Source organism: Vitis riparia, chromosome 11 (genome assembly GCF_004353265.1).
Source record: "Vitis riparia cultivar Riparia Gloire de Montpellier isolate 1030 chromosome 11, EGFV_Vit.rip_1.0, whole genome shotgun sequence".
NCBI classification, from domain to species: Eukaryota; Viridiplantae; Streptophyta; class Magnoliopsida; order Vitales; family Vitaceae; genus Vitis; species Vitis riparia.
In genome coordinates, this window is record NC_048441.1 from 4,465,334 (window position 1) to 4,483,737 (window position 18,404).

Consider the following 18,404-nt stretch of genomic DNA (forward strand, 5'->3'; position numbering starts at 1 on the left):
ATGGTGATTTCGCAGCACTTTTCTGAAGCCTTCCTTCCTTCAGCTTGGAGCAGTTATCTTCCAAAGGCCATAACTTCCTCATTTCAAATCCAAATTGCACACGGTTTGAAGCATTGGATTGTTGACTTCCTAAGCTTTCAAATGACATATTGTATGCATAAATTGGACATCAGGAAGTGCTCCAAAACTAGCTGCAGTGACTGTCATCAAGAATGCTCCATGGTTGAATCCTCTTTGCTTCTCCTTTTGCATTTCCACTTTGCTTATGGCAAAAGAGCTTCAAGGCTTTGATTCTTCATGCCTCTGAGCTTCCATAGCTTTCTAAGGATTCCATATAACTCTCCTCAATCTCCTAATGCTTTGGTGATCAAAATACTAACAAAAACACCAAAACTTACACAATTTGATTAGTATTGATTGAAAGGGGCCTTAACATGCTAATTGGGTTAAAAGGCACTAACTACTACTCAAAAGTGCTTAAAAGGATTAATTAGAAGCTATCAAATAGCACTTTTTGAGTAGTAATCACCTTGGATGCTCATGGCTCTGCGGGTGGTGTGTTGATTTGTTGGGATAAAAGAACCTTGGAAGTGAGGGAGATGGAGGTGGGTCAGTTCTCTATTTCCTGTAGGATTAGGAATGTGGAGGATGGGTTCGTCTGGGTTTTCACAGGTGTTTATGGGCCGTTTTCTAGGGAGGATAGGGAGGCCTTTTGGGAAGAGTTAGGGGCAATTAGAGGCATCTGGAGTGACCCGTGGTGTATAGGGGGCGATTTTAATGTCATCCTCTCCCAAAGAGAAAGGAGCAGTCAGGGAAGGATAAGTGGTGCGATGAGAAGATTCGCCCAGGTTGTAGATGATTTAGAGCTTATTGACCTTCCGCTGCAAGGTGGTGTGTTCTCATGGAGTGGGGGTAGAAATAACCAAGCGTGGGCTAGATTGGATAGATACCTTGTGACCCAGAGCTGGCTGGATAATTTTTGTGGGGTTGTCCAATGCAGACTGCCGAGGCCCACATCTGATCACTTCCCTATTATACTGAAGTGTGGAGGGTTAAGACGAGGCCCTTCTCCGTTTAGGTTTGAAAACATGTGGCTGAAAGTAGACGGTTTTAAGGACCTTCTTCGGGAATGGTGGCAGGGCACTGTGGTGAGGGGGAAGGCCAGTTTTAAATTGGCCTCTAAGCTGAAGGTGTTGAAGCAGAAAATCAAAGAGTGGAATAGGGAGGTGTTTGGCAGACTAGAAGTTAACAAGAACTTGACTCTCCAGCAGGTTGAGTTCTGGGACAGGGTGGAAAGTGAAAGGTGCCTGTCAGTAAGTGAAACGGAAATGAAAAAGGAAGCTAAGGAAACCTTCAAGAAGTGGGTTCTTCTGGAAGAAACCCACTGGAGACAAGTGTCGAGGGAGTTGTGGTTGAAGGAAGGGGACAAAAACACAGGATTCTTCCATCAGATGGCCAATGCCCATCGTAGAAACAATTCCATGGACAGAATCAAAATCAATGGGGTGTGGAGGGCTGAGGAGCAGGAGATAAGGGAGGGGATTGTGCAAAATTTTCAGCAACTTCTCATTGAAGTGCCAAGTTGGAAAGCGGATATTGAGGGGCTGCACCTCCCAAGCCTAAACCCCTGTGAAGCTGAAGGACTGGAGGTGCCCTTCACTGTGGAAGAGATTCACTCTGCTTTGATGGACATGAATGGAGACAAAGCTCCTGGGCCAGACGGGTTTACTAGAGCTTTCTGGCAAACATGTTGGGATTTTGCGAAGGAGGAGATCATGGATCTGTTCAAGGAGTTTTTTGTGCAAAAATCTTTCGCCAAAAGTCTTAACACCACCTTCTTGGTCCTTATTCCTAAGAAAGGGGGAGCGGAGGATCTTGGGGATTTTCAGCCTATTAGCCTGCTAGGGGGACTGTACAAACTCATGGCCAAGGTGCTGGCAAACAGATTGAAGAAGGTCTTAGGAAAGGTGGTCTCATTGGACCAGAACGCTTTTGTGAGGGGGCGACAGATTTTGGATGCATCTCTTATAGCTAATGAGGTGATCGACTTCTGGTACAAGCATAAGGAGAAGGGGCTGATCTGTAAATTGGACATTGAAAAGGCCTACAACAGCATCAACTGGAATTTCCTTATGAAGGTCCTAAAAAAGATGGGATTTGGGACTCGGTGGATGGAGTGGATTTGGTGGTGCATCTCCACTGCCAAATTTTCTATCCTTGTTAATGGGGTACCAACAGGTTTTTTCTCGAGTTCCAAGGGGTTGCGTCAGGGTGATCCCCTTTCTCCCTATCTCTTTGTCCTGGGTATGGAGGTGTTAAGTGCACTTTTAAGAAGGGCTGTTGGGGGGGGGGGGTTCGTCTCAGGGTGCAGCCTTAGGGGTAGAGGGAGGCTGGAGATGGAGGTCTCCCATCTACTCTTTGCGGATGGCACAATCATATTTTGTGAAGCTAAGAAAGAGTACCTAACCTCTTTAAGCTGGATCTTGGCTTGGTTTGAGGCGGCGTCTGGGCTAAGAATAAACCTAGCCAAAAACGAACTTATCCCTATTGGGGAGGTTGAAGAAATTGAGGAAATGGCAGTGGAGCTTGGGTGTGAAGTGGGAGCTCTTCCCTCAGTTTATTTGGGGCTGCCCCTTGGAGCCCATCACAAGGCTATATCTATGTGGGATGGGGTGGAAGAAAGAATGAGGAGAAGATTAGCTCTTTGGAAAAGACAATACATTTCTAAGGGCGGGAGAATCACCCTCATCAAGAGCACTTTGGCCAGCATTCCTATTTATCAATTGTCCCTATTCCGAATGCCCAAGTCAGTAGCGAAAAGGCTTGAAAAATTGCAAAGAGACTTTCTTTTGGGAGGGGGGAGAATGGAAAGGAAAATACACCTAATCAATTGGGAGGTGGTGTGTACTCAAAAGGAGAATGGAGGGCTTGGTTTACGGAAGATTGATCTCCTCAACAAAGCCTTATTGAGTAAGTGGATTTGGAGGTTTGCCTTTGAAGAGGATGTTCTTTGGAAGAAAGTGATTGGGGTGAAATATGGTCAAGAGGGCCTTGGTTGGCGGACAAATGAAGCTCGCGGGGCGTTTGGGGTCGGGGTTTGGAAGGAGATTTTGAAGGAGGCAAATTGGTGTTGGGATAACATAAGTTTTAAGGTGGGCAAGGGGACTAAGGTAAAATTTTGGACTGATCACTGGTGTGGTGATGAGGTGCTGTCCAGAATTTTCCCTCAGTTATTTGCTTTGGCGGTGCATAAAAATGCAACAATCAACGAGGTTTGGGACTCTAGCTTTGGTTAAGGGGGTTGGAACATCAGATTTGCTAGGGACTCAAATGATTGGGAGCTGGATTTAATAGGTGCTTTGTTTAACATGCTGAGGGACGTCAAGATCTCCCAAGAAGAGGATTCGGTGGTTTGGAGAGGCGGAGGTAAAGGTATTTTTGGAGTCAGACATGCTTACAATCTGCTGGCTGCTCCTAATACCCTCGCCTTCCCGGTTAAATGCATTTGGGTGGACAAGGTCCCTACTAAAGCTGCCTTTTTTGCTTGGGAAGCTACTTGGGGGAAGATCCTCACTTTGGATAGGTTCCAAAGACGAGGGTGGTAGCTTCCTAATTGTTGTTTTTTGTGTGGTTGTGAAGAGGAAAATGTAAATCACATTCTTTTACATTGTACAGTGGCTAGGGTTCTTTGGGATATCATCCTTGCTTTGTTTGGGGTTCATTGGGTGTTCCCAGAGACGGTCTTAGAGGTATTACTTAGTTGGAGGGGCTCCTTTGTGGGGAAAAAGAGGAAAAAAATCTGGAATTCCATACCGGTGTGTATTTTTTGGACGGTTTGGAAGGAGAGAAATAGATTAGCCTTTAGAGGGGGCTCGTTAGACATACAGAAACTCAAAAATTATTTTGTTTGTAACTTGTGGAGTTGGGCTAGAGTGTACATGGGAGAGGAGTCCTCTTCACTTTTAGTCTTTTTGGAGTGGCTAGCGGCCACTTAAGGGCCGGTTTGAGGCTGCTTGTTTCTTTTGTTTTTTGGGGTGTGGTTGCGTTTGTATACTCCCTGTATGTTTTATGGCGGTTTGCCCTTCAATACAATCTATGCTTACTTATCAAAAAAAAAAAAAGTGTTCCCAATTTGTTTCCTAAGAAAATAATACCCATGATCAATCTCCTTCTCTTTCCAAGAGGCCACACTGTTTTTGGATCCTCTTGGTTCATGTCTTATTCTTTGTTCACTCTCTTGAAAAATAGGTCCAATATCACAACATTTAGTTATTTGGATTTTACTCTATTGAGTTATTTTGTTGTAAAGCCAACAAAATATTTTCTCCATTCATCTGGAATTCCTCGATTTTTGTGATGTTGTTGAACAATATGATGAACCAAACATTTCATGCTTATACGCTTTCAAGCCTCAATTGTCAATGTTGGAGATTTTCTCATATTATTGGTTTTTGAGGCTCCATTCATTTGTGTGTGTGTGTTTTTGAGGCTCAAGCCCCTCATCAATTTTTATGTTCTCTAAGTAGACTTTGAGTTTCTCTATCATGCTGATATATTGTGTTATTCTTCCCTTGCAGATTTATGAGCGTTTTGATGCAGATTCGGTAGTAGATTCTGATGATGCCCGCTTTGAATATTTTACTACGAAGGTTTGTTTAAATAATTATCATGTTTTTTTGTAGTTTATCAAATAAATGAATTGGTAGAAAGAATTTTTCACAGCCTGTCTCCTCTTAGTGTCTATATTCTTGTATAGAAGCTGCTCAACTTGAGTTTAGTTAGCTATTGGTTAGAAAAAGATTGGAAGCTTGTTTTACTTTTAAACCATGCTGTATTATCAGCCATCCAAAAATAGCTACTCTAATTGAACCAATACATACTTTGGGGTCTTTATGTTTCTTTTAGATAATTTGAAGGAAGCAACTCCAATTGAGGAACTAAAATAGGGCAAAGAGAGGGAGGAAGGGAATAATGCTAATGTATTAAAGAGAATATAAAGCCATGGTTTGAAATGCAATGCTCGTCTTTTTGTGGCTTCAGAAGCAGAATAATAATCTATTTACATATCTTCCAAACCAAAGTTCTTTGAAAAATCCTGCTCATTAGAGCTTCTGTGAAAGAGATGTGCTATCTTTGGCATGTCAGTTCATTTTTTCCCCTTTTCCTTCCTTTTTGCTGGGAGTTTGGAGTGGACTATATGGATAGAAACATGGATTCCTTAATGCAATCATTTATACTTCTCTTTTAATTTTTTTCCCTTCTTCTGTTGAAGCATAACTCATTCTTCCTTGACTTTTCTAATTATCATTTTTAATAAAATGTAATTTTTTTCTGGATTTTCTGGTAAAAAAAAGTTTAAAATTAAATGTTTTTAGTTTACTGGACATTCTCATTCATACATATGCGCAAAGGTTTATATGGAGTGAGACTTAGACATTGCCTTTGATTGTTTTGGTTTAGAGATCCTATTTCCTATAATTGGCTTCACATTATAAAGAATGTTATGTAACTCATATTAAAGTTTGTCATAAATAGAGGTAAATAAAAGAGAAGAGACATCATAAAAAAAAAGGCAATTCTACAGAGATTTTTGACACTTAGTAGCATAATCTGGAAGAAAGAAATGGAGGAAAGCAAGAACAATTTCTTTAAGGAATTTCAAATCTGTGCTTAATGCATAGAATGAGGAAGAATATAAAGTAGCATTCCTCATTTTCTAAGGAATTAGAAGGGGAGAAAATGAAATGAAAGGGGTGGAAGGTTGCATTTATATGTGGTCTGTTAGATTTCAGTTACTAGTGAGTGGTTTTGACAGCTAAGGATGTCAACATGGCGGGTTTGGGACAGGTTTTCCCTACCCAGATCAAAACCAAGGCAGGACAGTTGGGGTGGCCTCCTTGTTTAGTAACACCACTGTAATCCCATTCCCAGCCCATGTTGCATATACTTACACATCTTTCTCAATCTTTGTCTACCGATTCCTACCCAAAAAATGAAGCACCTTTGAAGAAATGAAAGATTCCATGTTCAAATCGAACAATTTCCTCAAAATGTTAAATAAAATCAAACCTGACAAGAAGAAACTCATCAAAAACAAAAATCCAAAACTACCAACATGAAAAATTCATTAATGATACCCATATAGAATGGGTCACAAAAACCAACACTAAATAAAATCAGAAGAATAAAATCTCACCAGACAAAAAGTGAAGATGTAGGAAGATGTTCTTGGATCTATAGAGAATCATGAATCTGCTTGAGAGTTGAGACAATGGGTGTAGACAGACTAAAGGGAAGTTTTTAGAGAGATAATGGGATCTGTGGCTGTGTCGACCTACCTACGGTGAGGTGTGGCTGTTGTGACCTACCGCCAGTGAGATGTGGCTTTGGTCTTAGATTTAGGGATAGGGATTTGGGAGGAAGCTGAGGATGAGCAGTGTGGAGAGAAGGATTGGGAAAAATAAATTCTTAATTATATATGGGATATGTTGTGAACTTTTGGAATTTGAATAATATTTATGTAATTCTATGTATAATCAGAGTGAGGCATGACGAAGTGATGAAACCTGCTCTGATCCAGATTCAGGTTTGGGGAAAAAATTTCATACCCTTTCCTACCCTGATTACCATTTCCCCAAACCTGGCTCATCAGGGGTGGACCAGACCAGGTTTGAAAATCCTACCTGATTGCCACCCGTAGTGGCAGTGGCATAATGGTTGTTGGGCCCAATATATATTTATTTATATATGACCTTTAAGAAAAAAAAATTATGTGAAATTCCCCCTTGGAAGACACCCTACCCAAAGGAATTGAGATGATTATACTAAAAGTGCATCAATGTGGGAGGAAGAAAAGCAGTAGTAAAAGAAGCTTGACTTTTTCCCTTTCAACTTCCATTCACCTATGTTTGCATTGTACTTCACAAAAATACACCTAAAACCATTTGAAACTAATCTTACCAACATGGTAACATATTAAAGCTGATGGTATAAAATTTGAAAATCAATCATCAATGATTCCAATCTTGTGTTTTATTTGATAGACTGGGACCTGTCAGAAATTGGGTGCCTTCACCATAGAACTGCTGCTTACGTGACAATCTATGTTCCACTAATCTGTAATGGAATTTCCTCTTGTTAGGGGCTTTTCTCTGTTCCAGCATGTTTTATAATGCAGTCAATTAATTTTTCAATCCTGGCATTTTCTTCCCTGCCAAATTTAATATGTAGAGGTTTTTTGAAAATTCTGAGTCAGGTGTTGAAGATTGTCTAACGATAATGTTTGTTGGCATATAGAACCCCCATAACCTAGGTTTATCTAGTGTTTGATGTCTCATGATAATATATCTATGACATGTCTATACAGTATCCAAGAATCTGTGGATCCTGCACGAGAAACTAATGCAAGATTCTTCCTTTTTTGTAACATATACCTTGCTGTTAATCAAGTTGAGTTAGCTTCCATTAGGAGTGCTTCCTGTCTGAGTCTTAAATACTGGGATGCAAGAAACAATATATGGTTTTTCCAGCTTTGAGCTCGAAAAGTTGGCTTCTGTAAGAAAGGATATTCATTTTGATTCTTGTTGCTTCCTTCTTGCAGGTTTTTCCCAAGATAAAAGATTCTATTCAGGTATTTGTACTGTTAGTTTAAAATATTTAAAAATGAATTGCAGTAGGCCCAAACGTTTAGCTAAATTTTGTAAATTCTGTGTAATCTTTTCCTGAACTTCTCATGCAGGGTGGGATTATGCTATTTGTCAGTTCTTATTTTGAGTATGTTCGTATAAGAAACTTCTTGAAGTCTCAAAATGCATCCTTCTGTTTGCTTGGAGAGTAAGTAGCTGTTTTTCCCTCTTCTGATATTAGTTTGACACTACCTTTTGAAAGCCTTCAGGATGTCCTATAGGAACTGTCTCCTGCTTTAATTGCTAGCATCATTCTCTGGGAAATAACAACCTCTTTTTCATTTTTTGCAAATTCAGGTACACAAAACAAAGTGATATTTCTCGTGCACGGGTTTGGTTTTTTGAAGGAAAGCGAAAAATCATGCTTTACACTGAAAGAGCTCACTTTTATCACAGATACAAGGTTATCATTTGATTGCTGATCATATGCTTTATTGAAGAAGTATACCTCCAGGGAAACTGCTTTTACACACATGCATTCTCTTGCCTGACTAAATACATCTGCCTGTTGTTTTTCCCTCCAATGGAGTTGTGATGAGTTAATATCATGGAGATTGAAAAAGAAACCATGAATATGATTTTGATAATTTTTCACTTTGTTTTCTGTGAATGGCATTTCTGAAGTTTACACCTTGAAGAATGTTTCATAAACCTTCAGAGATCATCCTTTGAGTGGAATCTGAGTCACATTATAGCTCCTTGTTTTATGCTTTTGCCTTTTGAAATATTGTTCAAAATTTCCTAGTGATGAGAGTTTAAGCTAAAGGATTTTTAGTCCCTGCTACAAAATTCTCCAAACAAGTTATGTGCAACATTTATATTACATCCCATTTGAGCTGATGTATCAGACGTACTAATAATGAATTCAAATAATTGACACAAATCACGAAGTTTGCATAGTGCTGAAGTCACATATGATGCATCCAAATTGCTTGAACATGACAAGAATCACAAAGTTTACATAGTGCTGAAGTCACATATGATGCATCTGTATTGCTTGAACAATAGAAGAATGCTACTTCAGTTTTTAATGATATTTATTCTGATACCTAGTTAAAATTCTCATGGACTTCAAACATGACTGGTTGAAAGAGAATGCAACTATGGTGATTTTTGCATTATTTTCTGTGAGTCATCAAAGAATATAGTGTGATGGTTGGGGTCATTTAAATAATTAAATCCTGGCCCAGTAAACCTTGATTCGACTTGTTTAAAGCCTCATGTTCAATAAAGATTTGGTGTCCTTAAGCTTGATCAAGTATCATCACATATTTTTTGCTTTGCTAGAATAGAAAATTTTCACACATCCATTTCCATAATAACTTGTGAACTTGGTAGAATTTTTTAGTTCATCAGATGTTGCTAATTTTTTAAAAGATGTGCTGCTTTACATGCATGCCTCCCATATAAGACTTGTTTAAGGATTTTGACACCCGACAGGTTGGGTGGAATGCTTGGTATGCTCTTATCGCACTTCATGTTAATTTATATGCTTGTTTTTCCTCGTGTGTAGATCCGTGGCATTCAGAATCTAATCATCTATTCTCTTCCTGAGAGGAAAGAATTTTACCCTGAGGTGAGCTTGATCCTTCTTTTTTTCCCCCTGATCTAGGCCACTTCTTTATCTTTAGGATCTTTTCAAACTTCCCCTCACTTTTTTTGCTTTGGATTATTATTTGCAGATTGTGAATATGCTTGAAGGGTCCCATAACATGACTTGCACTGTGCTTTTTTCTCGCTTTGATCAATTCCGGGTAAATACTCTAGTTCTGTTTATTGGTAGTAGCATAATAGAAATGCATGTAACTGTATGGATGGTGCAGTTGCAGGGCATTCAGATGGCTAGTGGGTTATAGTTGTTTCAGTGGATTTACTAACTAAATTGTTTTGTGATTGATATAGCTGGAGAGGATAGTAGGAAGTGGGCCAGCAAAAAGGATGGTGGCATCAGAGAAGAATGTTTTTGTTTTCTGTTAGAAGATTTCTCCATGCTCTGCAATTTTGGGAAATTATGGAAGTGCTTTGGAGTATTTCTATTTGAAGTGCTTCTAGTCGAAGTATTTTTCAAAAGTGTTTTTTAGATAATCATCTATTAAGTGCATCTCTAGAAGCACTACAGGCGATTTTTCATAACTTTTTAAAATATTTTCTAAATTTTTCAAAACCTTTAAAAAATATTTTCTAAATTTTGTCAAACATCTGATTTTTTTTTTTTTTTTTTAAATGCTTTTTATGTTAAAAGTGTTTTCTGAAAGCACTTCCAAATGGGCTCTGACAACAAAAGGGTAAGGAGAAGGGGTTGAACAATTGATGCTTAGTACTGAATATAGGTCTTCATCTTCTTGAAAGGTCCTTGGTGAGGTGATTTATTAGGAGTAAGTCCTCTGCTTCCTAATCTATATTGAATTGCTCCTAAATATTTTGTGATAGCATAGTCACAAGGAATTATGTAAACCTATATTATTTTGTTACAATTTTCATACTTCATTTACATTTTTTATTTTTCTTAATTTAATCATTTCTACATTTATTTTAGTTAGTGTATGATTAAAGATGAATTTAAATACAATTATTATTATTATTATTATTATTATTATTATTATTATTATTATTATTATTATTATTATTTGGTTTTATATTTAACCAATTTGATAATTGGTTAATATGATGCATATCACAACCTTACCAATTGAAAAATAACAAAATTATTAGAAAAACTTAGTTTAAAAATGAGACAAGTTGTCTCTGTATTTTTTTTCTTTCAGAATTAATTTTAATTTGTATAAGCAAACAAAATTTCCATCTGGTAAAACATATATGTGAAATTGCACTTAGCAAACATATTTTCAATAGAAAATTTCAAAAACTTATTTTTAAAAACTATTTTCATAGAACGGACTAAATCATGCCTATTGGGAATGAAGAAATATGGTGAAAAAAATTATTAAAAACTTGTCTGGTAACTGTTTTTAAAAATAATTTTAAATCAAGACTAAAATTTTATATAATTTTTTTTTTTTAACTTTTTTTCATTTTTAGTATATATATATATAAAAAAAAAAAAAAAAAAAAAAAAGAGTTGGTATTGAGAAAGAATCCAAAGGCTTTAAATTTAGGGTTATATTTAGTTTCACCTTTTCTTTAATCTTTTAAAGATATTTAATTGGACAGTTAGATATGGAAAAAAACTATGCAATATAAAAAAATAAAAGAGAAAAATATTAACTTGAATAAGAAATTAATGTTTTATTTTTATATGTTTAGTTTTAATTATATTTTAAATTTAAAAAAATAATAATTAAGATTTTAAAAGTATTTAACAAGAGAGTTATATGGAGAAAGAAAATATATAAGATAAAAAAACTAATAATTAATTGCTTAAAAGGAATAAAATAATGAATTTAACCATTTTTATGTTTAGAGTAACTCATTTTTGATATAAACATCCTTGGTTATTTCAAATATTTACATGTATGCTTTAAAAGAAAATGTTATTTTTGCACGAAAAGAATAATAGTATTTTTGTCAAAAATGTGGTAAAAAGAAAGATGAAATATTAGATTTCTAAATTGAGTTTTTAAAGGTACTTTTAATCAAATAACCCCAAAAGAAAATAGATAATAAGATTGCGTGTTTTGGAAAGAAATGTTGGATTAATAAAATGCCAAGTGGTAAATAATTATTAATAACTTAAGTAATATATTTTTAATATTTTTTTTATTTTATTGTTGAGGACAATTAACAGAGTTTTTATTCAGTTTTATTCATTTCCAAAAAGAAATAAAAAAAAAATAGTCATATTTTTCAAATGTTTTTATTATGCTACAGCTTATGCGAATTTTCCCAATTTATTTCCAAGTTTATACAACCCTTCAAAAGTTGTGGGCCCATCATTGTGGTCCAGCCCAAGACGACCCATATCCTTATGCCCAAAAACGTTAAGAGTAGTTTAAAAAAAAAAAAAAAAAGCGCGGGGACAAAATTGTCCTTTTGCCCATGGCCCAAATCTCTCATTCTAGGGTTAGGGTTTTGCTCCTCTACATAAAGTTAGCACAACGCCCAGAAGCCGACCTCTCATCTCTTTGGGCTGTGAATTAGGGTTAGAGTTAGGGGTTTGGAGAAAGAAAAATGGGAGTCTTCACATTCGTCTGCCGGAGCTCCGGCAAGGAGTGGACCGCGAAGCAGATGAACGGCGATCTCGAAGAGTCCGCGGCCTCCACTTACGATCTGCAGAGGAAGTGCGTTCAGTCTGCTCTCTCCGCCGACTCCTCCGGCGGAGTTCAGTCATCTTTCTCCTACGTCACTCCTTCCTCTGGCGTTTTCCAGGTACTTATATTCTTCTGTCTGATTGCCCAGAAAATTTTGAGTTTTCAAACTTGCAAAGCATTTGAGATTTGTTGGATTTCTCAGCAAATGGATGGTATTAGGTATTTTTTTGTCTTGCCCTTTTTAATAAGTTCTATTTTTAATGGCTATATAAGTTGTGAGTTTATGATTAAAGTATTCGGATTGATGGATGGTCGCTCCTCTGTTCTCTCAATTCTATATGAAGATATGGGTGTAGTACATTGATTAATTGTTTATTATGCATAGTGGTTTCTTCCGTTTCAGGATAATACAACAACATTGCATGTTAAGCTGGGTCTTTTGCAAATACCTGGGCAACGACCCTTGTTATCATTTCCTGCCATATCAAAAGAAATGGCAGATTCCTGAGCAATAGTCCTGGTTACCATTGCCCGTAATATAAAAAGAAATTGGTAGATTGTATGGTCCCTACGGGGTTCTTCGTGAATGAAAATACTATTTAGAAATGCTCTTGTTTTTGGAACTAAACTGGGAGCATTTTCTAAAAACAACATGCTAGGCCTGTTTGGTTCCTATTTTCAAGAACTGATTTCTGTTGTTGAAAACAAAAAACTTGTTTGGGGAAGGGGGTGTGTTTTTGTTTTTGTGTGTTTTCGATGTTCTCAAAAACTATTTTTTTTAGAACAATAAAAAGATGTTTTCATTGTTTTTTCACTGTTCAGAGCATAGATTGTTTTTCGTGTTTTCTGTCTTCTTTTGTGATTTCCTAGCTGTTTTTTATGTCTCCACGAAGTTGAGCTCCACTCAACTACCACACATCCCATCGCAAGCCTTTTCTTTTTTCTTAAATTATTGAAATTAATATACTTACACATGGTTATAAAATCATCATTTGTTTAAAAAAATTATAACGGGTATGAAAATGTCAAAATGGAATAATTTTTTTTAATTTAAATGAATGGTGCATATGAAAATTATTTATACATTTATAATATCAAGTTAATGAAAGAAAATACTTTATTAATTAAAAAAAATAACTTTCAAATATGCTTTTTTTGTTTTATTTATTCTAAAAACTTTTTATTAACTCAACTAAATATATTTTTTTTGTATTTATGAACAAAAATTGTTTTACAGTATTCAGTTCTCAAACACAATTTTTTTTTCTCCTGAAAACACAAAAAACTGTTTTTAAAAACTATTCTCAAAAACTGTTTTTTAGAACAGTTTTCAAAAACAGAAACCAAACGGGCCCTAAATCTTTTCTAAAATTGTTTTTTTTTTCTAAGTAATAGCTTTTGATATCATGTTTCCCAATATTCATTCTGTTCTGTTTTCAATTTGGTAGCTGCATGGCATTGGACAATTGTTACCAACATGTTCAATAAGAGTGCCAAAAAATAGTTTTGACCAGTAAATATATGCTTCCATCCTTTATTCTGGTGACTCAACCATTAATCCAATTGGGGGTGGTGGATTGCTTGGTGTATTCAGATTTCATAAAATGGATGTTTGTTGTTTTTGTGAGTGAGGATTTAAATGGGTTGGAGCAGGAAAATCATATTTGTGATGCAAATCTCATGTGGGTATTATTTTTAGTTCTTGCTTTTAACCTGGAAAGCCCACTCTGTGTAGTTGATTAACAAGTTTGTAATAATCTGATTGGTGGTTGGGCTATTTTAATTCCAATTCGATGTTGTATTGTTATTGGACGTTAATATGACGCAGAAGATGCTGTGGGCCACTGGAGTGGTCTGGACCCATGTATTGGACCTTCTGTGATTAGGGTTTTGTTCTGCTTGATTTTGTTTCAGCTGAAGATGTTTGCATGTTATTGAAGCTGAGAGTGTAGGCTTGGGTTTTGTATTATATATGATGTATGAATTTATGTGATGCAGGTGATTGTTGGTGCGGTGGAGGCGGCGGCTTCTTTGGTGGTGGTGGAGCTGCTGCAGCAGCACCTTCTGGGGGAGGGGCACCGGCAGCTGATGCACCTCCAGCTGAGGAGAAAAAGGAAGAGAAGGAAGAGAGTGATGACGATATGGGATTCTCACTCTTTGATTAGTGCAACTTTATATACCCAAGTTTTTATTTTATGGCCTAATATTTCCAGAACTTTCTGCATTTGGGTTTTCCAGGTAGGTTAATGCTGAGTTTGGTCAAAAGAATTTTTGTTGAACATCTCACAACTTTTGAGTTTCTAGTGTGATCCTCCTATATGTTGAAATTTGAAATTCTCCTTGATTTGATGATGAATGATGTCCCTAGTAAGAATGGGGCAATTGGAACTCTTGATAGAATCTATTTTTTGTTTTTTACCCTTAAAAATAGAAAATAATAGTAACTTTTATATGAAATGTATTAAATATAAGAACATTTTGAGATTTACCTAGAAAAAACAATTATTTAAAAAAAAAATTATTATTTCATTTTTTTTTTCAAATTTTAAAGATAACTTTTAAGTTGATGAGGAAAGCTCGTGTGTTTTTTTTTCTTAATATAAAAGTTATTATTATTGTAGTTTTTATATTGAAGTTTTTATTTTTTTGTTTGGTTTGATAATCAAAGAACATCCTGCAACAACCAGCTCAGGTGTTCAGGATATTTTTATATATAAGTTATTAGATTTTATGTAGAAGTTATTAATTTTTATTCTTAAAATAGAAATTTAGGGTTCTAGTTTGGTTTTTATTTTTTTATTTTTTTAAAAATAATTTATATTTTTTGAAAATAACTTTTATTTTACTTGTTTTTTTAAAATAAAAAAAATAAAAAAAATAAAAAAAAATAAAGAAAAGAAAACTGTTTTGTTTAGGAGAAAATTGTTGAAAAAAAATGAAATTTGGAAATTTTGGTTTGATTTTAAGTTTTTATTAATATAAAAAAGAAAAAGAAAAGTCTATTAATATAAAACGAGTAAATTTTTTATTAAACTTTCCAAGTTCGGGTTGTTTTGAAAACATTTGATGAAAGCAACAAGGTACATTTAACATAAATTTTGGGTTAAATTGTGGAAATAAATAAATTGTTATAACAAAGTGGAAGAAGAAGATAATTAGGGGTTACTCCTTTTTATAGGGAGTCACGAGCATCTATAAATTATTGATACAAAATCTTATATTTTATAATATAAAAAGATTTATTAATTATTTATTTATTTGTATATATTATTATAATTATTTTGTAGTCTAATAAATAGTTAAAATAAATACATTTTAATATAATATTTGTTTGATATTTATAATCTTTATCTTCGGTTTGTATCATGGATCTAATAAGATTTTATTATATGATCTTAATTCCCTTTTTTTTTCAAAATTTTAGAAATAATTTTCATTTTTTTTTTTTTTGAATGCCATCCAAAAGCATTTTTGGACTTTATTTCATTTTTCTTTAGAAATAAAAATGAATACGGTTTAAAGAAATGAGATATTGTGGACCCTGCATTTTGCACGATGAGTTCCCACTTGATGGTGTGACTCGTTTTTTTTTTTATTTATTTATTTGGTGAAATTTTGATTTTTAGAAAAAGACTTGTAATCGTTACTTATTTTTATTTTATTTTTAAAGGAAAAAACAAAATAAGAAAGAAAAACCCTATATATGACTCTTAAAGGAAAAACAGGTCTATGAAAAACCGAGTCTGGGTTCGGGGTTAGGTTACTCATTGGGAAGGTATGATAAAGACTGTAACACCCTTTTAAGTCCCTAAAAATGAGTCTCTACTGAATAAGGTGAAGCAAACATGACAATTAATTAGGAGATCAATTGATATTGAAATGAAATAATCATATAATAATGTGAATCATGCATAAGACTAAACGAAATGGGAATGAGATCATGCCTTAGTAACAATTAATAATGCGCTATCATGGAAATAGGGTTAGCTCAAGTATAAATCATCACATGCATATCAATGAGTAAGACAAAGATCAAGTAACACTCATCAAGCATGACAATTGACAATTAGAAGAGAAAACTCATATATGGAGCCCCCACCAAAGCCTAATTTATCTTGCACGAATTAGTTTCACAAATTCCATTATTATGGAATTATGAAAATTGCATTCATGCTTATCTAAAATCAAGAGAAACAAAAGAAATATTTGAAAATCAAAGAAAACACCCAAAACCAAACAAATTAACAATTGAAAAAAAATACCAAACGTTCAAGACATAAAAAACAAAACAAATAAATACAAATCAACAAAGAATCATACCGGTTTGTAGATACGTAAAGATATGATTCCTATGGAGAAATGACAATAGTGTAAACTGATGAGACTGCTAGTAGTTGTGAATATGAGATAAACAAGGATGAATCAAGAGGAGATGGAGGAAATGAGATTATTGAATGAATTTCTACATTGAGTGGGAGGAACAACCATAGCGTCGAGGGGAACGAGAACCCTAAAACGAAAGAAGAATAAGACTTGAAATGATAGAGGAAGCAAATATTTATAGGTGGGGGGTAAAGTTGTAATTTCATATTCGAGGGGGGGACAGGGCGAGTCAAATTATACTAAACCCGATCTCTCCCCGAACCCGATTCGGGTTTTAAAAAAACATGAACTTGACCCATCCCCGATTTCTATGTTCCCAAACCCTTTCTAATAGGGGCGGGTGACCCGAAAAACCCGCAAAATTGCCATTCCTAGGTGTATATAAGTTTTATATGACTCTTGGTTTGTAAAGTAATTTGGTGGATGTAACCCGAGCCATGAATCATATAAGTTTGTTTCTAGACCATTTTGAAATGTGCCAAGTGTTGTCTATAATATGATTTAATTTTTCAATTACTCTCATAAGTAATATTTTGCACATCATAATAAAAATTACTTAAAAAATGTTGAACTTACATTTTGAGAAAATTTATTTGTCTCATGTCTTGATCCACCTTCCATGTTGTAATTTAGTAATGAAGGCATGTCCCCTGTATTAACATAACGAATTCAATTTTTTCTTTCAACCAATTTAACCAAATAAAAATAACTATAAAGTGAATAATTAATGAATTTAGTGAATGCGTGTTTGAATATACCATTTCTTCAATTGAATCTTCATTGTGGATGAATGCATTGTGAGTGTTAACGAACTTTGGCATTTTCGAATAGTGTGTCCTACTTTCTTATATTTCCCACAATGCCTTGGCTTCTTAAATTAGTCTTTTAAGGTACCCGGATTACCTTTCGTCTTCACAATGATGGATCTCGAACATGGTGTTTTGTAGCTTTCAAATCTTCCTGTTCACCTTCTTCCGTTGAATTTTTACAAAGTTCTTCCATTTGACAAGTGAGTCTTTGTATTTCACATCTAGCCTCTTTAAAAGCTTTTTTCAATTGAGATGCAAAATAAGACATCCGTGAGCACATAAAGCTGAGTGCACCATATTGTATGATGTTAATCGGATCACCTTGACTTTCATTGTCATGATGAACTTGGACCGTTTTCTTTGCTAACTTGGACCACCTTTTCATAATACAACTCTCAGGTATTTCTTCAAGGTGTTCTATCTTCATTACAACAATCATGTGGGGACATGGAAAACCAACTGACTCAAACATCATACAAGTACATTTCATAGATCGATCACTATAACCATAACATACTTTCCAAATCTTTGTCAGGGCTTCTAAACTTGGTCAATGTATGAACACAATAACCTCTATGATTTTCTGTACTAACAGGAAAAATCAATTCTGCATTCTTCATCTTATCCCTAAATTTGAGAAAAAATTGCCTTATGAAAACAGTCCCTGCATATTTCTCAAGTGCATAGAGTTTGGTTATTAGAATAGCTGAAGATGTGTCTCAAACTCTGCCTTTGCCTCATTATGACGAATACGTGAGAGTGCTTTATCAAAATGCTTCACAAACTCAAACAACTTCAAACAAGTTTTAAGGAAACAATTCAAGTATGTATCCATGCTCTCACACCTTTGTGTGTTTCTCATTCCAGCAAAAAAATGCCCCCTTAAATAAGCCTTTGCCTATCTAGAACACTTAACAATATATCTTTCACCCACTTATGTCCATGAAGATTAAACATTTCCAACATGTCATTCCATGCACATTCAAATTCTTCAATGGTGCCTTCCGTGAACAAGCACTTAGAAAAAATGATTAGTAAAATCTTTGACATGGACATTAGTGAATGCATTGCGCTGAATATGCCAAGCACATTAATCGATGACAAGAGTTTGGAAATATCCTCTTAATGGTTTATTATGCATTGCTTTATCCCCAAGTAATAATAGAAAAAGGCTTCTTGTTATTCATTGCATCTAGAAAAGTCCAAGACCCAAGTATAAGTGCTAACACTCTCATATGCCAATAATGCACATCCAAACACTATAGTTTGATGGTGATGGTTAATGCCAACTAATATGAACAACGATTTTTTATAAGCAT

General features: G+C 35.0%; 2 protein-coding genes across 3 annotated transcripts in view; both read left to right on the top strand.

Moving 5' to 3' along the window:
* The window catches only part of LOC117925138 (U3 small nucleolar RNA-associated protein 25), a 61,413-nt gene extending 51,218 nt beyond the window's left edge, over positions 1 to 10,195 (top strand). The window contains exons 19-25 of the mRNA XM_034844023.1: positions 4,578 to 4,649; positions 7,601 to 7,630; positions 7,739 to 7,833; positions 7,983 to 8,088; positions 9,199 to 9,261; positions 9,368 to 9,439; positions 9,588 to 10,195. Coding sequence (XP_034699914.1) covers positions 4,578 to 4,649; positions 7,601 to 7,630; positions 7,739 to 7,833; positions 7,983 to 8,088; positions 9,199 to 9,261; positions 9,368 to 9,439; positions 9,588 to 9,662 — 513 coding nt within the window. The 3' untranslated portion in view covers positions 9,663 to 10,195. The remainder of the gene's footprint in view (positions 1 to 4,577; positions 4,650 to 7,600; positions 7,631 to 7,738; positions 7,834 to 7,982; positions 8,089 to 9,198; positions 9,262 to 9,367; positions 9,440 to 9,587) is intronic.
* Positions 10,196 to 11,706: 1,511 nt separating this feature from the next.
* On the top strand, positions 11,707 to 14,284 carry LOC117924563 (60S acidic ribosomal protein P3-like). 2 transcript variants are annotated; one of them, XM_034843222.1, is made up of 2 exons: positions 11,707 to 12,027; positions 13,892 to 14,058. In XM_034843222.1, the coding sequence occupies exons 1-2, from the start codon at positions 11,814 to 11,816 to the stop codon at positions 14,056 to 14,058; spliced, it is 381 nt and encodes a 126-aa protein (XP_034699113.1). In that variant the 5' UTR covers positions 11,707 to 11,813. The 2 variants fall into 2 exon arrangements, with proteins under 2 accessions (XP_034699113.1, XP_034699111.1); XM_034843220.1 differs by having other exon boundaries at positions 11,722 to 12,011; positions 13,892 to 14,284.
* The last annotated feature ends 4,120 nt before the right edge of the window (positions 14,285 to 18,404 follow it).